Here is a 23,909-nt window from a genome sequence, read left to right on the forward strand (position 1 = left end):
TTACTCTCTTTGCCCTACGTTCCCACCTCGACTGTACCCGAATCATCAACATCCTGGGGGCGCCCATTGACCAGAAACTTAACTGGACCGCCACATAAATACAATGGCAACAAGAGCGGATCAGAGGCTGGGTATTCCGCGGCGAGTGTCTCACCTCCTGACTCCCCAAAGCCTTTCCACCATCTACAAGATGCAAGTCAGGATGTGATGGAATACTCTCCACTTGCCTGGATGAGTTCTTCTTAGGCAATTCCTCGGAGTCGAGGAGGACTTGCTTCCACACTAAAAGTTAGTTCTCAGGTGACTGATGAGTCCGATGTGGGACCTACAGTCTCTGTCACAGGTGGGGAAGACGTTGGTTGAGGGGGCGTTGGTTGAAGGGCCGGTTGGTTGGGGTGTCGTGCGCTCCTTTCGCTGTTTACGCTTGTTCTCGGCGAAGAGACTCGAGGTGTTTGGCGCCTTCCCGGATTCTTCTCTTCCATTTTGAGCGGTCTTGGGCCAGGGAATCCCAGGTGTCGGTGGGGATGTTGTACTTTTTCAAGGAGGCCTTGAGGTTGTTCTTGAAGCGTTTCCTCTGCCCACCTGGGACTGTTTTTCCGTGTCGGAGCTCCGAGTAGAGCGCTTGTTTTGGGAGTCAAGTATCGGACATACGGACGATGTGGCCCGTCCATCGGAGTTGATCAAGCGTAGTCATTGTTTCGATGCTGAGGATGGTGGCCTGAGCGACAACACAGACGTTGGTGCGCCTATCCTACAAATGGATTTGCAGGATCTTGCGGAGGCAGTGTTGGTGGTACTTCTCCAGTGCTTTGAGGTGCCTGTTGTACATAGTCCATGTCTCTAAAGCTTATAGGAGGGCAGGTATCACCACTGCTCTGTAGACCATGAGCTTGGTGCCGGGTTTGAGGTCCTGGTCTTCAAACACTCTCTTCCTCAGGCGACTGAAGGCTGCGCTGGCATACTGAAGGTGGTGTTGGACCTCATCATCAACGTCTGCCCTTGTTGACAGTAGGCTCCCGAGGTATGGAAAATGATCCACTTTGTCCAAGGCCTCACTGTGGATTTTTATAATCGTGGGGCAGTAGTTTGTTGCAGGAGCAGGTTAGTAGAGGACCTTTGTCTTACAGATGTTTAGTGTAAGGCCCATGCCTGGATAAGTGCAGCTCCAACACTCAAGGTTGACACCATCCAGGACAAAGCTTGATTGACACCCCACCACCTTAAACATTCACTCCCTGTACCACCAGTGTACCGTGGTTGCAGTGTGTACCATCTATAAGATGCACTGCAGCAACTCACCAAGGCTTCTTCAGCAGCACCTCCCAAACCCGCAACCTCCATCACCTAGAAGGACAAGGGCAGCAGGTGCATTGGAACACCACCACCTCCACGTTCCCCATCATCCTGACTTGGAAATATATCGCCGTTCCTTCATCGTCGCTGGGTCAAAATCCCGGAACTCCTTCCCTAACAGCACTGTGGACCACACGAACTGCAGTGGCTCAAGGCGGTGGCTCACCACCACCTTCTCAAGGGGCAATTAGGGATGGGCAATAAATACTGGCCTTGCCAGTGACGCCCACATCCCATGAATAAATTTTAAAAATGCCGGCCTTGCCAGCATCAATCATATCCCAAGAATAAGATACAGGAACACTAATGCTCGATAAATTGCAACGTGATGATCTGAATGAGGAGGTCCTTTTATTATAAAGTGTACATACCTGTAAAGCTTGTTGCAATAACTGGATGTCATTGGTACCAGTGACCTCTCTCAGTTGGTTCAGTAGTGTCTGTTGATGCTGGAGAACAGAAAGAAAATTATATTAATACTGCAGAAAAATTCCATTTCACACAAAGTGTTTTAACAAAAAAAAGTTTGAAAGTGGGGCATAATGTTAAACTTGTACAGGAACCTTGGCTGGACCACACAGAGTACTATGAACAGTTCTGGTCTCCATATTACAAAAAGGAAATAGAAGCACTAGAGAAGGTACAAAAAAATATTTAAGGAATGATATAAGAACTGAGAGGGTACATCAAACAAGAATGACTGAACAGGCTGTGGCTCTTTGAGAAATGAGAAGACTGAGAGATGGCCTAATAGAGGTCTTTAAAATTATGACAATGTTTTGTAGGGTAGATGTAGAGAAAATGTTTCCATTGTGGGGGTGACCAAAACTAGGGTTCATAAATATAGGATAGTCACCAATAAATTCAACAAGGAATTCAGGAGAAACTTCTTTAACCAGAGAGTGGTTAGAACTTGCAACTCGCTACTGCAGGGAGTAACTCAGAGTGAAATCAAAAGAACAATTAGGAAGGCAAAGAGGAACTACAAAATGAAATTATCAAAGAACATAAACCAAAATAGTAAAATATTTTTCAGGCACATCAATAGAAAAAGGAAGGTTGGGATGGGAATAGGGCCACTAAGGGTTAGGCAGGATAATACCACAGGTAACGATAGAGAGGTGGCAGAAATATTAAATAATTATTTTGCTACAGTATTTACCAGGGAGATAGAACAGGTGGACATGACATTGGATACGAGATTAATAATGAGATAAGTGCATTTAAAATAAAAAGAGGGGATATATTAAATAAACTAATCAAGCGGATAAAACCCCTGGCCCGGATGGATTGCATCCACGCATTTTAAAAGAATCTAGGGGAGAGATAGCAGAGGCATTACTACACATAAAAAAGAAACTAAAAAAGCATAGTGCCGGAGAACTGGCAGATAGCTAACGTAAAACCTATATTTAACAAAGGGAATAGAACATGTCCAGGAAATTATGGACCAGTCAGCTTAACATCGGGAGAAGGAAAAATAATGGAATCCCGACTAAAGGAGAAAATAGAAGATCTAGAAACAAAAAATATAACCATGAATAGTCAGCATGGATTTCAAAAGGGAAAGTTGTGCTTGACCAACCTTATTGAATTTTTTGAAGAGGTAACAGAGAGAGTAGACAACGGTAATGCAGTAGATGTAATTTATCTAGATTTTCAAAAAAGGTACCCCATAATAGACTGATGAACAAGGTCAGAGAATGCAGTCAGGGGACAGAATGGATAGCTAGCTGGCTTCAATACAGAAAGCCGAGTAGGGGTAAAGGGTAGCTATTCACAGGGGCAGAAGGTGGGTAATGGTGTTCCACAAGGATCAGTGCTGGGACCACTGCTGTTCACAATTAACGATTTTGACTTTGGAACCAAAAACACAATTTCTAAATTTGCGGATGACACCAAATTGGGGCGATGGTCAATACTGAGGAGGACTGCAACAAATTACAGGAGGACATTAATAAACTTGCAGAATGGGCATATAATTGGCAAAATGAAGTTCAACACAGATAAATGTGAGTTATTACGTTTAGGTTGGAAGAATAGTGAGGTCACTTATTACTTGGAGGGTGTGAGTCTGGGTGGGTAGAGGAACAAAGGGATCTCGGAGTACAAATACACAAATCACTCAAAGTTGCGACACAAGTTAGCAAGGCCATAAAAATGCAAACCAAACACCAGGGTTTATTGCTAGAGGTATGGAATTGAAAAGTAGAGAAGTTATGCTAAGCCTGTATTGAACCTTGGTTAAACTGCACTTAGAGTACTGCATAATTATAAAACAGATAGAGAGGCACTGGAGAGGGTAGAGAAGATTTACAAGGATGATACCAGAAATGCAAGGGTATACCTATCAGGAAAGGATGAACAGGCTGGATCACTTTTCTCTTGAAAGAAGGCTGAGGGGTGATCTAATAGAGGTCTTTAAAATTATGAAAAGTTTTGATAGAGTGGATAGAGAGAGAATGTTTCCACTTGTGGGGAAGAGCATAAGATAGTCACCAATAAATCCAATTGGGAATTCAGGAGAAACTTCTTTACCCAGAGTGGTGAGAATGTGGAACTCGCTGCCACAGGGAGTGGTTGAGGCGAATAGTATAGATACATTTAAGGGGAGGTTAGATAAGCATATGAGGGAGAAGGGAATAGAGGGTTATGCTGAGAGAGGTAAATGAGGAAAGATGGGAGGGAGCTCGAGTGGAGCATAAACGCCGGCATGGACTGGTTGGGCCAAATGGCCTGTTTCTGTGCCATATATCCGATGTAATGCTATGTGAGACATCTATGTTTCAGATTGTAGATCCACGCCCACATCATCTTGTCTCTTCGCTCCACAGATGCTGCCTGACCTGCTGAGAGTTTCTATCATTTCTTTTGCTTCAGATGTTAAAGTGTCAGCTGTGACTCAGTGGGTAGCATTGTCGTCTCTGAGTCAGAAGGTTGTGAAGTCCTACTCCACAGACTTGAGCACATAATCTAGGCTGACACTTCAGCACCAGCACTGAGGGAACACTGCACTGTCAGAGGTGCCGGCTTTCGATGAGATGTTAAACAGAGGCCCCCGTCTGCCCCCTCAGGTGGATGTAAAAGATCCCACGGCGCTATTTCGAAGAGGAGCAGGGGAATTTCCCCCCGTTGTCCTGGCCAATATTTATCCTTCAACCAACATCTCAAAAACAGCTTATCTGGTCATTATCTTGTGGGAGCTTGCTGGGCGCAAATTGGCTGCCGTGTTTCCTGACATTACAACAGTAACAACTCTCCAAAAGTTGGCTATCGAGGTCTTTGGGGCATCCTGAGGTCAAGAATATAAAAGCAAGTCTTTCATTCTTTTTAGCACCTATAATTTTATTTGTTTAGAGGATGGAACGTTACTGGCGTGTTCAGACCTGAAGGCATCAATACATGCAGCACACCCTTCTAGTTAAACACATCCAGTGTTTCATGAGTTTTAACAGTAAACAGGATGTGTCAACCGGCCAAAATACAACAATCAAACTGAAGAAATAAGCAGTGGTCCAGTTACAGAATGTGTCCATCCCCAAGTAGCTGAGGTGCTTGGAAGGAGTATTTTGGGTTGGAAAACAGTAGAGGGGAAAATCTGGTCTCGTCAGCTCTCCGACGGTGATGCCAGCGGAACAAAATGGTGCGCCCCAAATTTGGAAATATCCCACGAACTCCTTGCATCAGGCGCCATTGATGACTTGATGGAGGTCTTCAAGATTATGAAAGGGTTCGATAGGGTAGATGTAGAGACGATGTTTCCACTTGTGGGTGAGACCAGAACTAGGGGCCATAAATATAAGACAGTCACTAATAAATCCAATAGGAAATTCAGGAGAAACTTCTTTACCCAGAGAGTGGTGAGAATGTGGAACTCACTACCACATAGAGTAGTTGAGGTGAATAGCCTTTAAGGGGAAGTTAGATAAGCATGAGGGAGAAAGGAATAGAAGGTGGGGCTCGATGACAAAGGGTGGGAGAAGGCCCGTGTGGAGCATAAATACCTACACAGGCCTGTTGGGCCAAACCTGTGTTGTAAATACTTTGTAATATTTTGTGATAGAAGGAACGAGTGAAGGAGATTTGCGGTGAAGAGGGGAAGATTGCGAACGTCCTCACACTCAAATCGTCCTGGAGTAGTCGGAAATGTTGGTCACGCAGAGGGAGAGGAAATGCTGGTATTGTTTTGAAGCTGGCAGCTACACCAGAAGAGATTGTAAGTGATGTGCACGCAGGAATGCGGCCCTTGCATTTAAAGTCACTAAAGTAGCACAAAAACAGCAAGCAAGGGAGACTGTCCAGCATCTGGTGGGGATGAGCTAGTCTGACAAGGCAATTGTTCAGCAAGTCAGTGGAAGCACTAGTAATACTGGCCGTCGAGTCAGGTGTCGAAGGGGCGAGTAGAAGGGTTGACGTGAAGAAAACAGATCTGGATGATGGATAAGGAAATGGGTCGGAAATGACCTTGCCCGTGATTGTGGTCCATCTTTCGGATGGGATGTTAAACTGAGGCTCTATCTGCTCTCTCAGGTGGGTGTAAAAGATCCCATGGCACTATTTGAAGAGGAGCAGGGGAGTTCTCCCTGGTGTTCGGGGGGCCAATGTTTATCCCTCAACCAACATCACCAAAACAGATTATCTGGTCATTATCACATTGCAATTTGTAGGGCCTTGCTGTGCGCGAATTTCCTGACATTACAACCGTGACTACACTTCAAAAGCACTTAATTGGCTGTGAAGCACTTCAGAATGCCCTGAGGCCATGAAAGGCACTTTGTAAATGCAAGGGCAGGGCTAGTTAAATCAGTTCTTTAGGGTGTGGTGCTAATAACGCCAAGGTCGTGGATTCAACCCCATACTGGCCATATACTTCCTTCAAACATCCAAGCAGAGTAAAGTAGCAGAAGCGTGCTGGGCCCAGGACCCAGAGGTCAATGGATCGAAACCATTCTCCACTCACAGCAAATCAACTTTTCATGGACACAAAGGGAATCAAGGGATGTAGGGATGGGACAGAAGTTTGGGTTGCTCTACCAATCTCTTCAGCTGTGACTGGCAGTTCATCAATGTATGAAAAATAAAACACTTCTTCCCTATCGGGTGTAACTTGTAATGGGGAAGGCAATCTAGACATTGCATCAGCATTACTGTGATCAGCTGATCGTCTGTATTCAATATCATATGTATATGCTGACAAAATCAAAGCCCATCTCTGCATTCGGGCTGCAGCTAATGTTGGAACTGGGGACTTTGGATGGAGGATTGCTGTTAGGGGCTTATGTCCGTAATGATGGGTAAACTTATGACCATACAAGTATTTGTGAAACTTCTTGACCCCAAAAATTAATGCCAAAGCTTTCCTTTCAATTTGCGCATAATTACTCTCACTGGCACTGAAGCAAAAGCAATTGGTCTCTCTTCCCCACTACGTGATACATGAGAGATCACTGCCCCAACTCCATACGGAGAGGCATCACATGCTAGCTTAATCTCCTTAGATATGTCATAGTGAACTAACATGGTGCTCTCTACCAATTTGCTTTTACACTCCTTGAATGCTGTATTGCATTCTTTTGACCACTTCCAATGGACCTGTTTTTTCAAAAGTTCATTCAGTGGATGTAATACAGTAGCCAAATTTGGTAGGATCTTCCCATAATAGTTCAAAAGACCCAAGAATGAACAAAGTTCAATGACATTCTTGGGAGTGGGTGCATTTCTAATCGCATCCAATTTTTCCATGGTTGGATGCAAACCATCTTTGTCTACTCTGTACCCTAAGTACTCCACTGAGTTTTTAAATAACTCACACTTCCGAGCAGACACTTGTACTCTGTGCTCCTCTAGCCGTTTGAAGACTTCATTCAATATGTTATTATGAATTTGCCTATTTGGTGTTGAAATTAGTATGTCATCCAAATAACATACTACTCCTTCTAAGGATAAGGGGTAAGCCATTTAGGACCGAGATGAGGAGAAACTTCTTCACCCAGAGAGTGGTGAACCTGTGGAATTCTTTACCAAAGTTGTTGAGGCCAATTCACTAAATATATTCAAAAAGGAGTTAGATGTAGTGCTTACTACTAGGGGGATCAAGGGGTATGGCGAGAAAGCAGGGATGGGGTACTGAAGTTGCATGTTCAGCCATGAACTCATTGAATGGCGGTGCAGGCTTGAAGGGCCGAATGGCCTACTCCTGCACCTATTTTCTGTTTCTATACCTTGCAAAATCTGGATCATCACCACTTGGAATATGGCAGGCGCGGAACATACTCCAAACGGTAGCCTATTAAATTGATATAGGCCTAGATGAGTATTTATAGTCAAGCATGACTTGGACTCCTCATCTAGTTCAAGCTGTAAGTAGGCATTCGTAAGATCCAGTTTTGAGAGATCTGACCACCTGTCAGTGTTGTGAACAAATCTTCTATATTCGGCAATGTATTGGGGACATTACCCTCTCGAACCTGGTTTACGGTTACTTTATAATCACCACACAATCTTACCTTACCTTACCATCAGACTTAGGTACAACAATGGGTGTAGCCCAATTACATCCATCTATCTTACAAATAATGTTCGCAGTCTCTAGTCTTTTGAGTTCTTGCTCAACTTTCTCCTTGAGTGCATATGGTATGGAACGTGGTTTGTAGTAAACCGATCTAACGTCCTTCTGTACCCTGACACTCGCCTTGAAACCTTGGATCGGACTGCTCGTTTTGCAGAACACCTTCGGATACTTCTTGATAACCTCATCCGTTGATGAAAATCTCGCTTCCACACAGAAAATCTTACACCAATCCAGCTTCAGTGAGCTCAACCAATAAGCTAATAAGGCAGACTTGTCTCCTTTCACTACTATTAGAGGCAAGTTCTGAAATTGATCTTTATATTTCACCGGTACGGTAATACGACCTACCACAGGAATTTTCTCTCCCGAGTAGCCTCGCAGCTCTATCTTGCATTTCTCCAGTTGAAAATCACGCAATTTGTCGCAATATAGTGACTCCGGTACTACACTCACGGATGCACCCATGTCAATTTCCATTGGTATCTTGAATCCCGCACTTCTATGTGGATTTTGATGCTTTCCGAATCGCTGTCCGTTAACCTCGTGCTCCTGATGACGTGTAACTCTAACATCTCCTCGTCCTGTTGTTGTTCTTCCATGCTATGTAGTCTCTTGGGATTTCTACTCATAGCTTTGAACGTTGGACTTATAGCTTTAAAAACTGGTTTACCCTTCAGTCGGCATGCCTTCACAATATGCCCAGTCTTTCTGCAGAAGAAACACTCTGCCTTCACGTATGGACAACTTTGAGCAATGTGTTGGCCCAGGCACCTATAGCACGACTTCGACGCTCTGTTAGAGTTTCCAGTTTCTGAGACTTTGGGCCCCCACCGTCTTTTACTTTGAACCTGCAGGTGATTTACCTCGGTTGACTGACGACCGTAATTATTATTTAATTCTCGGGAATATTGTTTGGCCATGCCCATCGATCTCGCTGTCTGACAAGCAATCTCAAAAGTTAAGTCATCCGTCGTCAATAACTTCCTTCTGATCGCATCATTTATCATCCCACAAACAAAACGATCCCATAATGCTCGGTTTTGAAAGTTTCCAAAATTACAGTGCATCGATTGCTTTTTTAATGCTACGATGTAATCACTGATACATTCATCAACCTTTTGATTCCGAATCCTGAAACGATAGCTTTCAGCAATTTCTAACAGTTTGGAGTTATAGTGTTGCTCCAGCTTCGTTAAATTCTCTTTAAATGTTGCGTCCTTTGGCTCGTCAGGCACAAGCAGATTTACAAGGGTTTTGTACAATGCCGGACCCGCCTCCGATAAGAAGATCGCTTTCTTACGTTCCATCACAGCCCTGTTCTGGACTGCATTGTCTGGAACTTCGATTATGTTATTTGCAGTGAAATACATTTCTAGCCGATCCACATACGCTTTAAAACGTTCCCGGTCGTGTCTATATTCCCCCAAATGTCCGATTACACCTGCCATTTTAATCTCTAGTTGTTCACACCGTGTGCTGTATTTTACCTCGGATTTTGTAGCTTTTTTCCAAAGACAGAAACTTCCAAAGTCTCTCTGTCGGCTGGCTGAATCCTTCAACAAAATTTAAGCTTTAAATCATCCGAAAAATCCTATCTCGCTGCCAAATGTGATATCTTCATGGAGCACAGCACACACACAGCTTCCAATATGGCAGGCAGCTTTCTCGGAAGCCTCTGGAATCTGCCTGGTTCTGTTTATTATTTTATTAACTATGCAGTTGCAGTACACAATACGTCCACATCCACAGTGTGGAGCTATAAACATTACAAGCTTGCAGATATTACATCTACCTATCTCAGCCTTGAATATATTCAACGAGTCAGCATCCACAGCCCTTTAGGGTAGAGAATTCCAAAGATTCACAACCCTCTGAGTGAAGAAATTCCTCCTCATCTCAGTCTAAAATGGCTGACCCCTTCTCCTAAGACTATGCCCCTAGTTCTGGACTCTCCAGCCAGGGGAAACAGCCTCTCAGCATCTACCCTGTCAATCCCCCACAGAATCATCTATTTCAATGCGATCACTCTTATTCTTCTAAACTCCAGAGTATAGGCCCAATCTACTCAATCTCTTCTCATTGGACAAACCTCTTTCTTAGGTATCAAGCTAGCGAACTTTTGTTGCAAGGCCTTCAAGTAAAATATATATTTCCTCAGATAAGGAGACCAAAACTGTGCACAGTTCTCCAGGTGTGGTCTCAGCAAAGCCCTGTACAATTCTAGCAAGATTTCCTTACTCTTGTACTCCAAATCCCTTGCAGTAAAGGCCAGCATGCCATTTACCTTCCTAACTGCTTCCTGTACCTACATACTAACTCTGTGTTTCCTGTACACCGAAATCTCTCCGGACTCCAGCATTTAACAGTTTCTCACCATTTTAAAAATATTCAATTTTCCTATTCTTCCTTCCAAAATGAATAACCTCACATGTCCCCATATTATACTCCCTCTGCCACCTTATTGCCCATTCACTTAACCTGTCTGTATCCCTTTGCAGAAGGACCAAGAGGTCGCAGATTTGGGTCCCTGGCCTGTACTGATCTCAGCTGGCTCAGCAGTTAGTGTGGTGAAATAAGAAGGAAAGAATCTACACGCATACCTACAGTCAACCATGTATTATCTTTTGATTCCCTCCAGAAAGATCGCTTATGTGGATCACGGGTTTAAAAAAAAACAGGGCTGGAATTTGGCATAGTGCCCTACAGAGTAGAATGTTCTGCCAAAATACATTGGGCTCACAACAAAAACAACTTGTATTTATATAGCGCCTTTAACGTAGTGAAACATCCCAAGGCGCTTCACAGGAGTGTTACAAGACAAACATTTGACATTGAACCACATATGAAGTAATTAGCGCAATGACCAAAAGCCTGGCCAAAGAGGTAGGTTTTAAGGAGCTTCTTAAAAGAGGAAAGAGAGGTAGAGAGGCAGAGAAGTTCAGGCAGGGAGTTGCAGAGCTTGAGGACTATGCAACAGAAGGCACGGCCACCGATGGTTGAGCGATTATAATCAGGGATGCTCAAGAGGGCAGAATTAGAGGAGTGCAGATATTTCGGAGGGTTGTGGGGCTGGAGGAGATAACAGAGATAGGGAGGGGCGAGGCCATGGAGGGATCTGAAAACAAAATTTTGAAATCAATACGTTGCTTAAATGGGAGCCAATGTATGTCAGCGAGCATAGGAACAGCAGTCACTTGGTACCAGGGATGAAAGGGCTGCAGTTATGTGGCGATTGTAGAGAAGCTGGGATTGTTCTCCTTAGAGCAAAGAAGGACAAGAGGAGATTTAATAAAAGTGTCCAAAATCACGACATGTTTTGAGAGTACATAAGGAGAAAATGTTTCCAGTGGCAGAAGGGAGGAATCAAATTCCATCGGAGCTTCCGAAAGATAATTGGATAGCTGTTTCAAAGAGCTGGCACAGGCACAATGGACCGAGTGGCCTCCTTCTGTGCTGTAAGATTCTATGACTTGAGATACCGGAGATCTGCTGACACTGAGGAAGGAGACTGCACCTGCAGGAAAGGAGAGACGAGGGGACGCCCTCATACAACAGTCACACACACCGATGGTTTCCAGCAGTAGTCGCTGGATGGTCATCGGAAGTGTAAACCATGCCTGGTTTCCCCTCTTCCTGATCTGGAGCCACTGATTTCAGTCGCTGCCTCGGTTGCGACCAACTAACTCAGCGCAGACTGGGCATCAAACACTATAAAGGGTTGGAAATACAATCATAGCAACATTACCAGTGTCATAGAATCTTACCGCATAGGAGGAGGCCGTTCGGCCCATCGAGCCTGTGCCGGCTCTTTGAAAGAGCGATCCAACTAGTCCCATGGTTTGTCACATGGTTCGCTATGAGCAGACTCAGTTCGCCCTGGCCTAATAAAGCAAGCACATGGACCTCTGTCTCTGTCCTTCATTTGTTCCACCCACATTTTGGCGACGAGGATGGGATCCCAAAGCCATTTTGAGAGATTATGGAAGGACACAGTGTTCAACCTTTGAGTGAAGAAGTTTAAGGTGACTTTGTGACACCTAAACTGAATGTTTGCGATGTTTTATTGCTGATGTAGAATCTGCTTCGCCATCGTATCCACAGCAACAGCGGGTGTTGATTCTCACAGGTACACGGGTAGCGTGCTGAGTCACTGCTTGACGGGATCGGGACAATCATGGCCGCACCTACAGGATTCATCGGCAGCCTCGGCATGTAAGAGCGAGCTCGCAAACCACTCAGTTCTCACACTGAGCGGATGGAGATGTTTTTTTATGGCCAATAACATTGAGACCAAAGGTGTAGATGAAAATGCTCAAGCTCAAAATAAAGTAATTCGTGAACGGAAGAAAGCAACTTTTCTAACGGAGATCGGGCCAGATGTCTACGGAATGTTGACAAACCTACTCGCGCCAGGGAAAGCAAAGGATGCGTCGTTTGAAGATATTGTCGAGAAACTGGAGGACCATTTCAACCCAAAGCTGTTGGAAATAGCAGAGAGCTATAAGCTTGGTACCAAAAACAAAGTGAAACCGTCAGTGAGTACATTGGAGCTCTTGAGAACGTGTCTTTGCATTGCAACTTCGGCACATTTTTGGATGGTGTGTTGTGAGAAAGCTTTTTGTGTGTGGACTGGTAGATGAGCACACACAGTCCAAGTTACTGAACACTCTGAACCTAACATTTGGCATAACATGCAAAATTGTCCCATCTATGGAGATGGTGTCTTAAGAATTCCAGGGAGCTCAGTCCAACTCAAGTGACTAATGCAGCTGAGGTCTACAGTCATAAAGCCACCGCCAAACCTAAAGTTGAGAGACTGGGTCAAACGCCTGTCGGTGAGAGCAGTTCAGTGAATTGTTATCGCTGCAATGGAAATCACTCACCACAGTCCAGCTAACGCAGAAATGCAAAGTGTTTTACTGAGGGATTATGAGCAGCTAGGGGCCAAATTAAAAAGCAGAACCACAAAGGTAATAATCTCTGGATTACTACCCGAGCCACGAGCAAATTGGCATAGGGTAAATAAGAGAGTTAAACACATGGCTCAAAGACTGGTGAGGGAGAAATGGGTTTTGGTTCCTGGGACACTGGCACATTACTGGGGTAAGAGGGAGCGGTTCCGTTGGGACTGGCTCCACTTAGACCGTGCTGGGACTGGGGTCCTGGCGAATCGAGTAACTCGGGCTGTAGAGAGGGCTTTAAACTAATTAGTGGGGGAGCGGGGGTTCAGGTGAGCAAGAAATTAAAAAGTCAAAGAATAAGGAGAAGGCAATAAGAGCAGGGTAGCACTGGGGGAAATGAAAACCAGAGCGTGACAGGAAGAAACAGAATGTATAAACATAAAGGTGAATCAGAAAGTGGGGTCAAAGCAGGAAAAATGGTAAAAAAATTAAAAGCTCTTTATCTGAATGCACGTAGCATTTGTAACAAAATAGACGAGTTGACGGCACAAATTGAGACAAATGGGTATGATCTGATAGCCATTACAGAGACGTGGTTGCAAGGTGACCAAGGTTGGGAACTAAATAGTCAGAGGTATTTGACAATTCGGAAGGACAGACAGAAAGGTAAAGGAGGTGGGGTCACACTGTTAATAAAGGATGGGATCAGTGCGTTAGTGAGAAACGATATTGTCTCAGAAGATCAAGATGTTGAATCAGTTTGGGTGGAGACAAGGAATAATAAGGGGAAAAAGTCACTGGTGGGCGTAATCTATAGGCCCCCTAACAGTAGCTACACTGTTGGACGGAGTATAAATCAAGAAATAATGGAGGCTTGTAAAAAAAAACAGCAATAATCATGGACAATTTTAACCTTCATATTGATTGGACAAAGCAAATTGGCCAGGGTTGCCTTGAGGAAGTGTTCAGAGAGTGTATCTGGGATAGTTTCCTTGAGCAGTACATTGCGGAACCAACCAGAAAGCAGGCTATCTTAGATCTGGTACTGTGTAATGAGACAGGATTAATAAATGATCTTCAAATAAAGGATCCTCTAGTAATGAGTGGCCATTACATAGTTGAATTTCAAATTCAATTGGAGGATGAGAAAGTTGAATCTCAAACCAGGAACAGAGATTAAAGTATGGGACGGTTGATGAGCAGTGACAGACATTGAAGAAGATATTTCATAACTCTCAACAAAAATATATCCCAATGAGAAGGAAAGACTGTAAGAGAAGGGATAACCATCCCTGGCTAACTAAGAAAATAAGGAATGGTATCAAATTGAAAACAAAGGCATACAATGTGGCTAAGACCAGTGGGAGGCCAGAGGATTGGGAAACTTTAAAAGGCCACCAAACAACTAAAAAAATTACAGGAAGATAGATTATGAAAGTAAACGAGCACAAAATATTAAAAACAGATAGCAAGAGTTTCTACAGGTACATAAAAAGGAAAAGAGTAGCTAAAGTAAACGTAAGTCCCCTAGAGGATAAGACTGGGAAATTAATAAGAGCCTTTGAACAAATATTTTGTATCGGTCTTCACGGTAGAAGACACTAAAAACATCCCAATTGTGGATAATCTAGGGGCTATAGGGAGGGAGGAACTTTGTACAATCACCGTCACTAAAGAAGAAGTACTCAGTGAAATAATGGGACGAAAGGCTGGATCTGATGCCTTACATCCTAGGGTCTTAAAAGAAATGGCTGCAGAGATAGTGGATGCATTGGTTGTCATCTACCAAAATTCCCTGGATTCTGGGGAGGTCCCAGCAGATTGGAAAACTGCAAATGTAACACCCCTATTTAAAAAAGGAGGCAGACAGAAAGCAGGTTAGCCTAATATCTGTAGTTGGGAAAATGTTGGGAGTCCATTATTAAGGAAGCATTCGCGGGACATTTGGGAAAGCATAATTCAATCAAGCAGCAGTCAGCATGGTTTTATGAAAGGGAAATCAAGTTTGACAAATTTGATGGAGTTTTTTGAAGATGTAACGAGCAGGGTGGATAAGGGGGAACCAGTGGATGTGGTGTATTTGGATTTCCAGAAGGCATTCGATAAGGTGCCACACAAAAGGTTACTGCACAAGATAAAAGTTCACGGGGTTGGGGGTAATATATTAATTAGCATGGATAGAGGATTGGCTAACGAACAGAAAAGAGTCAGGATAAATAGGTCATTTTCCAGTTGGTAAACAGTAACTAATGGGGTGCCGCAGAGGCCTCAAGCAATTACAATCTATATTAATGACTTGGATGAAGGGATCGAGTGTAATGTAGCCAAGTTTGCTGATGATACAAAGATGGGTGGGAAAGCAAATTGTGAGGGGGACACAAAAAATCTGCAAAGGGATATAGACAGGCTAAGTGAGTGGGCAAAAATTGGGCAGATGGAATATCACGTGGGAAAATGTGAGGGTTATCTACTTTGGCAGAAAAAATAGAAAAGCAAATTATTTAAATGGAGAAAAATTGCAAAGTGCTTAAGTAGAGGGACCTGGGAGGTTTTTGTGCATGAAACACAAAAAGTTAGTATGCAGGTATGGCAAGTAATCAGGAAGGCAAATGGAATATTGGTCTTTATTGCAAGGGGGATAGAGTATTAAAGCAGAGAGGTTCTGCTACAACCGTAAAAGGGTATTAAGAACATAAGAACATAAGAATTAGGAACAGCAGTAGGCCATCTAACCCCTCGAGCCTGCTCCGCCATTCAATAAGATCATGGCTGATCTGGTCGTGGACTCAGCTCCACTTACCCGCCCTCTCCCCATAACCCTTAATTCCCTTATTGCTTAAAAATCTATCTTTGACTTGAAAACATTCAATGAGCCAGCCTCAACTGCTTCCTTGGGCAGAGAATTCCACAGATTCACAACCCTCTGGGAGAAGAAATTCCTTCTCAACTCGGTTTTAAAGTGGCTCCTCCGTATTTTGAGGCTGTGCCCCCTAGTTCTAGTCTCCCCCACCAATGGAAACAACCTCTCTGCCTCTATCTTGTCTATCCCTTTCATGATTTTAAATGTTTCTATAAGATCACCCCTCATCCTTCGGAACTCCAAAGAGTAAAGACCCAGTCTACTCAATCTATCATCATAAGGTAACCCCCTCATTTCTCGAATCAGCCGAGTGAATCGTCTCTGTACATCTTCCAAAGCTAGTATATCCTTCCTTAAGTAAGGTGACCAAAACTGCACGCAGTACTCCAGGTGCGGCCTTACCAATACCTTATACAGTTGCAGCAACACCTCCCTGCTTTTGTACTCCATCCCTCTTGCAATGAAGGCCAACATTCCATTCGCCTTCCTGATTACCTGCTGCACCTGCAAACTAACTTTTTTTGGGATTCATGCACAAGGAGCCAAGGCCACACTAGTCTGAAAACGCCCGATCTCGTCTGATCTCGGAAACTAAGCAGAGTCAGGCCTGGTTAGTACTTGGATGGGAGACTGCCTGGGAATACCAGGTGCAGTAGGCCTTTTCCCAGGAGGCTGGTCTGTCGGTCGCCTTCCTATCCCTCGACCAAGAGAAGGCGTTCGACAGGGTGGATCACGACTATCTGCTCGGAACTCTGCGCGCTTTCGGGTTCGGGACGCATTTCGTCGCCCGGATCCGACTTTTGTACGCCGCCGCAGAGTGTCTGATTAAGGTTAACGGGTCCTTGACGGCACCCCTTCGCTTTAGGAGAGGGGTGCGCCAGGGATGCCCCATGTCCGGCCAGTTATACGCCGTTTGCGTGGAGCCTTTCCTGCGCCTCTTGCGGACGAGGTTGACGGGACTGGCTCTGCAAGGGCCGGGCGTGGGGGTCGTCCTCTCGGCTTACGCCGATGACGTGCTCCTCGCGGTAGAGGATCCCGCTGATCTGCGGAGGATGCGGTGAGTGCCAGGAGATTTACTCGGCCGCGTCCTCCGCCAGGATCAACTGGGAGAAATGTTCCGGACTCCTGGTGGGTCAGTGGCGGGTGGACTCCCTGCCGGAGGAGCTCAGGCCTTTTGCCTGGAGCACGACCCATCTCCTCTATCTGGGAGTCTACCTTAGCCCCGACGAGGGAGCCTGGCCAGCGAACTGGCAGGAGCTGGAGGCCAAGGTCGCCGCTCGCCTAGGGCGCTGGACAGGACTGCTCCGAGTGCTGTCCTACAGGGGTCGAGCGCCAGTCATAAACCAGCTGGTTACCGCAATGTTGTGGTACCGGCTGGTCACTTTGACCCCTCCCCCTGCGTTTGTCGCCAAGATACAGAAGAAGCTGGTGGACTTCTTCTGGAACAACAGGAAGCACTGGGTCTCTGCTGCGGTCTTGAGTCTCCCGCTTGAGGAGGGCGGTCAGTCGTTGGTGTGCGTCAGCGCCCAGCTCGCGACTTTCCGTCTTCAGACCCTGCAGAGATACCTTTACGTCGAGCCCCCTCCTAGGTGGTGTGCTCTGGCGACGTATTTCTTCCGCCAGCAGCGCGACCTCAATTATGACACGCAGCTCCTGTTTGTGAACTTGGGGGGTGTCAGGACCGCCCTCCGGGAGCTGCCTGTCTTTTACAAGGAACTCATCAGGGTCTGGAACAAAGTCTCCACCAAGCGCTGCTCTCCACCGGCTGGAGTGGCGGCCGTCCTGCAGGAGCCGCTGCTCGGGAATCCGTACCTCCACGACCGAGGTTTTATGTGGCGGTCGGAAGAGAGGGCTGTGGCTGGTGAGGTGACCAGGGTCAGGGACCTGCTCGATGGCAGAGGAGCGGGCTGGATGGCGCCAGACACGCTGGCGCGGCGCCTAAATTCTGCCAACGTCCGTCACGCGGCCGATGCCATCGAGTCGCTAAAAACAGCTCTGGGCCCTGACTCCGTTAGGTGCATCGAGGAGGCTCAAGCACGTGGGGAGATCCCGTCCGAACTGACCCCCGTCCGGACGGAATTCCTCATCGGCGCCAAACCCCGGAACCTCCCTCGGGGGCCGGCGCCTCACAACTTGAGCCGCCTCGGGGAAATCCCCTCCGTGCCTTTCAGTTCCGCGCGGAGGGGTTTCCTGTACGGGCTGCTCCTGCACACCCTCAACTTTGCCATCCTCGCCGGCCGTCCGGACACGCCATGGCGTACCATCTTGCCGTCCGGAGGAGGCGGGGGTCCCCGATGGAGGGCACTCTACGCAGGGGTCCTCCCACTATTCATCGGGGACTTGGCCTGGAGGGTGGTGCACGGAGCAGTGCCGTGCAACAAATTTTTAAGCCGGTTCACGGACTCCCAGGCCGCCTGCAATTTCTGCGGTCTGGAAGAGTCCGTGTTCCATGTTTTTATGGAATGCACAAGGTTGCAGCCCCTGTTTTATTATTTGAAGGGGCTGCTCCTGAAATTCTGGCTGCACTTCAGTCCCACTCTCCTGATCTTTGGGCACCCTGTGCGGAGGGGAGCGGGTAGGTCCGAAGGCCTCCTCGTAGGACTGCTCCTGGGCACGGCCAAGGGTGCCATCAGCCGGTCCAGGCAGCGGGCGGTCGAGGGGGTCGTTCAACCTGACTGCCTGCCTCTCTTCCGCTCTTACATCCGGTCCAGGATGTCCTTGGAGATGGAGCACGCGGTGTCCACCGGTACGCTCGCGGCCTTCCGCGAGAGGTGGGCACCGGAGGGACTGGAGTACATCATCACGCCCGGCAACCAAATTTTAATTTGATTTTACGTTTTAAAGTTTAATTTGTTTTAATTGCCGGTGCTTTTAGTGTCCCCCTTCCCTTTTATAGGGGGCACTGGGGAAAAATTGTGAATTTAGTGCCCCAAAAAAAAACCAAAAAAAAAAGAAAAACACAAAAAATAAGGAAAAAAAGGGCCTTGTAAATGTCTGCTGTGTCATTCAGGGCGGGTGGCACGGTTTAATGTTTTGTTTTACAGATAAACTCTAAAAGAGTTTCATGCACAAGGACCCCCAGGTCCTTCTGCACCACAGCATGTTGTAATTTCTCCCCATTCAAATAATATTCCCTTTTACTGTTTTTTTTCCCCAAGGTGGATGACCTCACACTTTCCGACATTGTATTCCATCTGCCAAACCTTAGCCCATTCGCTTAACCTATCCAAATCTCTTTGCAGCCTCTCTGTGTCCTCTACACAACCCGCTTTCCCACTAATCTTAGTGTCATCTGCAAATTTTGTTGCACTACACTCTGTCCCCTCCTCTAGGTCATCTATGTATATTGTAAACAGTTGTGGTCCCAGTACTGATCCCTGTGGCACACCACTAACCACTGATTTCCAACCGGAAAAGGACCCATTTATCCCGACTCTCTGCTTTCTGTTCGCCAGCCAATTCTCTATCCATACTAATACATTTCCTCTGACTCCGCGTACCTTTATCTTCTGCAGTAACCTTTTGTGTGGCACCTTATCGAATGCCTTTTGGAAATCTAAATACACCACATCCATCGGTACACCTCTATCCACCATGCTCGTTATATCCTCAAAGAATTCCAGTAAGTTAGTTAAACATGATTTCCCTTTCATGAATCCATGCTGCGTCTGCTTGATTGCACTATTCCTATCCAGATGTCCCGCTATTTCTTCCTTAATGATAGTTTCAAGCATTTTCCCCACTACAGATGTTAAACTAACCGGCCTATAGTTACCTGCCTTTTGCCTGCCCCCTTTTTTTTTAAACAGAGGCATTACATTAGCTGCTCTCCAATCCGCTGGCACCTCCCCAGAGTCCAGAGAATTTCGGTAGATTATAACGAATGCATCTGCTATAACTTCCGCCATCTCTTTTAATATCCTGGGATGCATTTCATCAGGACCAGGGGACTTGTCTACCTTCAGTCCCATTAGTCTGTCCAGCACTACCTCCCTAGTGATAGTGATCATCTCAAGGTCCTCCCTTCCCACATTCCTATGACCAGCAATTTTTGGCATGGTTTTTGTGTCTTCCACTGTGAAGACGGAAGCAAAATAATTGTTTAAGGTCTCAGCCATTTCCACATTTCCCATTATTAAATCCCCCTTTTCATCTTCGAAGGGACCAACATTTACTTTAGTCACTCTTTTCCGTTTTATATATCTGTAAAAGATTTTACTATCTGTTTTTAAGTTTTGCGCAAGTTTACCTTCGTAATCTATCTTCCCTTTCTTTATTGCTTTTTTAGTCATTCTTTGCTGTTGCTTAAAATTTTCCCAATCCTCTAGTTTCCCACTAACCTTGGCCACCTTATACGCATTGGTCTTTGATTTGATACTTTCCTTTATTTCCTTGGTTATCCACGGCTGGTTATCTCTTCTCTTGCCGTCCTTCTTTTTCACTGGAATATATTTTTGTTGCGCATTATGAAAGAGCTCCTTAAAAGTCTTCCACTGTTCCTCAATTGTGCCACTGTTTAGTCCTTGTTTCCAGTCTACTTTAGCCAACTCTGCCCTCATCCCACTGTAGTCCCCTTTGTTTAAGCATAGTACGCTCGTTTCTGACACAACTTCCTCATCCTCAATCTGTATTACAAATTCAACCATATTGTGATCACTCATTCCGAGAGGATCTTTTACGAGGAGATCGTTTATTTTTCATGTCTCGTTACACAGGACCCGATCCAAAATGGCTTGCTCCCTTGTAGGTTCTGTTACATACTGTTCTGAGAAACAATCCCGTATGCATTCTATGAATTCCTCCTCCAGGCTACCCCCTGCGATTTGATTTGACCAATCGATAAATAGGTTAAAATCCCCCATAACTACTGCCGTTCCTTTTTCACATGCCTCCATTATTCCCTTGATTATTGCCCGCCCCACCATGAAGTTATTATTTGGGGGCCTATAAACTATGCCGACCAGTGACTTTTTCCCCTTACTATCTCTAATCTCCACCCACAATGATTCAACATTTTGTTCATTGGAGCCAATATCATCCCTCACAACTGCCCTGATATCATCCTTTATTAACAGAGCTACCCCACCTCCTTTCCCTTCTTGCCTACCTTTCTGAATCGTCAGATACCCCTGTATGTTTAATTCCCAGTCTTGGCCACCTTGCAACCATGTTTCTGTAATGACCACCAAATCATACCCATTTGTAATGATTTGTGCCGTCAACTCATTTACTTTATTTTTGATGAGGTATTGGTGAGGCCACACCGAGAATACAATTTTGGTCTCCGTATTTAAGGAAGGATCATCATCATAGGCAGTCCTTCAAAATCAAGGAAGACTTGCTTCCATTCAAAGTGAGTTCTCAGGTGACTGTAAAGTCCAATGCGGGAATTACAGTCTCTGTCACAAGTGGGGCAGTCACTGAAGGAAAGGGTGGGTGGGGAGTCTGGTTTGCCGTACGCTCCTTCCACTGCCTGCGCTTGCTTTCTGCATGCTCTCGGCGATGAGACTCGAGATGCTCAACGCCCTCCCAGATGCTTTCCTCCATTTTGGGCGGTCGTGGGCCAGGGATTCCGAGATTTCAGTGGGATGTTGCACTTTATCAAGGAAGTTTTGAGGGTGGAAGGAAGATATACTTGCTTTGGAGGCTGTACATAGAAGGTTCACTAGATTGATTCCGGAAATGAGGGGGTTGACTTATGAAGATAGGTTGAGTAGGTTGGGCCTGTACTCATTGGCGTTCAGAAGAATGAGAGGTGATCTTATCTAAACATATAAGATAATGAGGGGGCTCGACAAGGTAGATGCAGAGAGGATATTTCCACTCATAGGGGAAACTAAAACTAGGGGACATAGTCTCAGAATAAGGAGCCTCCCATTTAAAACAGAGATGAGGAGAAATTTCTTCTCTCAGAGGGTTATAAATCTGTGAAATTCTCTGCCCCAGAGCGCTGTAGAGGCTGGGTCATTGAATATATTTAAGGTGGAGATACAGATTTTTGAGCGGTAAGGGAATAAAGGGCTATGGGGAGCGGGCAGGGAAGTGGAGCAGAGTCCATGATCAGATCAGCCATGGCCTAATCCTGCTCCTATTTCTTATGTTCTTATGTTTTCACTGCGAGAAGCAAGGCCATTTTTCAGCAGCTTGCAGAGCTAGATCTAAAGCAGGAAGCAAGAACCATTCTAGTGGCATTGCAAAGCAGCAACAAAAGGGAGGAGTTCATAATATTGAAGTGAACACAGCTGATGCTGAAGAAGTAGGCATCTACAGTATCTCTGCCACTAGTAGCAACGCTAGCAGTCGCGAGAAAGACTTCTGAACAAAACGGTGGCAGACTGCTCAATCATGAATATGGACACATATGAGTGTAAGTTTAATCACCTACAAAGAGTACCATGGAGTTAAAAACATACTCCGGAGAAATCCTGGAGACATGCAGACAAATGGAATGTACAGTTCAGCACAATGGCCTGTCAGTAAAGCTGCCTATTATAGTAGCGAGTTACAACAGAATGGTATGGATGTATGTAAGGGGAGGCTAGATAAGCATATGATGGAGACGGGGAGAGAGGATTATTAGATGAGGAAAGACGGGGGAGGTTGAGTGAAGCATAGACTGGTGAGGCCGAGCGGCCTGTTTCTGTGCTGTATATCCTATGTAAACCCTCCGAGATATCAGCGCTCCTGCAATTCTGGTCTCCTGCACATTCCTGATTTTCATCACCTGCCATTAGTGGCCTTGCCTTCAGCTGCCAAGGCCCCATCTGGAATTCCCTCCCGAAACCCCATCGCCTCTCTCTCCTCCTTTAAGACGCTCCTTAAAGCCTACCTCGTTGTCTAAGCTTTTGATTCTCTGTTCTAATATCTCCTGATGTGGCTCTGTGCCAAATGCTGTCCGATTACCCTCCTGTGAAGCACCTTGGGACATTTTATTACGTTAAAGGCGTAATATAAATACGTTGTTGTTGTTGACTCTCGCAGGCTCGCCTGAAGAGTAGTCAGTTAGTCAAGATACCAGGGGGCAACTGGTTTTTGTGGAACAGTACCCCAGCAAGGGTCTCAACTTTCTGATTCAGAGGCGAAAGTGCTACTACTGAGCTATGTCTGACAGTCACAGGAACATATGAAAATAAAAAAAAACAGTAGGACCAGTCAGTGGAGTAGTCATGCCTAAACCTGTTCTTGCCATCCAGTTGGTAGACAGTAGATAAATATTGGCTGGAACACAGTGCAAACTCTCCAGCTCCACCCTCAGTACGACACTGGACTATCAGCCCGGTTTTTGTGCTTAGTGTCAGCTGTGGCTCAGTGGGCAGCACACTCGTCTCAGTTCAAGTCCCACACCAGGGGCTTGAACACAAAAATCTAGGCTGACACTCAGTGCAGTGTTGAGGGAGCGCTGCACTGTTGGAGGTGCCATCTTTCAGATGAGACGTTAAACTGAGGCCGTGTCTGCTCTCTTAGGTGGATGTAAAAGATCCCATGGCACTATTTCGAAGAAGAGCAGGGGAGATCCCCGTTGTCCCAGCCAATATTTATCCCTCAATCAACATAACATTAAAAAAAAAACAGATAATCTGGTCATTATCACATTGTTGTTTGTGGGAGCTTGCTGTGCGTAAATTGGCTGCCGCATTTCCTACATTACAACAGTGACTACACTCCAAAAGTACTTCATTGGCTGTAAAGCGCTTTGAGACGTCCAGTGGTCGTGAAAGGCGCTATATAAATCTAAGTCTCTCTTGTCTCTGGAGTGGGACTTGAACCCACAACCTTCTGACTCAGAGGAGAGGGTGCTACCCACTGAGCCACGACTGACATCATTGCCATGTGGGAGCAGATCGCCCACATACAGTCTCAGTTGGAGGTGGTGTGAAACAGCACTTAGCGAGCCAAGCTTGCTAACAGCTGCTATCTCTACCCAGCCAATGGGAAGTAGGGAACTGCAGCTAATTTGCTCCAGCAGAGTGCTTTGCAATGTGAGTGATTGGGAAAGGATTTCATATTTTACAATGGGATGAGGCAGACATATTTCTGGACATCATCAATCGGTACGTCCAAAGGTTGAGCCTCTACTCATTGGAATTCAGAAGAATGAGAGGTGATCTTATCGAAACGTATAAGATTATGAGGGGTCTTGACCAGGTGGATACAGAGAGGATGTTTCCACTGATGGGGGAGACTAGAGTAATCTTAGGATAAGGGGCCGCCCATTTAAAACTGA

General features: G+C 45.6%; 1 protein-coding gene and 1 pseudogene across 7 annotated transcripts in view; one reads left to right on the plus strand and one right to left on the minus strand.

The window, feature by feature from the left end:
- Positions 1–23,909, minus strand: part of usp25 (ubiquitin specific peptidase 25) — a 211,708-nt gene that overhangs the window by 179,600 nt on the left and 8,199 nt on the right. For all 7 annotated transcript variants that reach the window (XM_070893240.1, XM_070893239.1, XM_070893235.1 and 4 more), the window contains exon 2: positions 1,725–1,802. In XM_070893240.1, coding sequence (XP_070749341.1) covers positions 1,725–1,802 — 78 coding nt within the window. The remainder of the gene's footprint in view (positions 1–1,724; positions 1,803–23,909) is intronic.
- Positions 16,227–16,344, plus strand: LOC139276632 (5S ribosomal RNA; annotated as a pseudogene).

Source organism: Pristiophorus japonicus, chromosome 11, assembly GCF_044704955.1.
Source record: "Pristiophorus japonicus isolate sPriJap1 chromosome 11, sPriJap1.hap1, whole genome shotgun sequence".
NCBI classification, from domain to species: Eukaryota; Metazoa; Chordata; class Chondrichthyes; family Pristiophoridae; genus Pristiophorus; species Pristiophorus japonicus.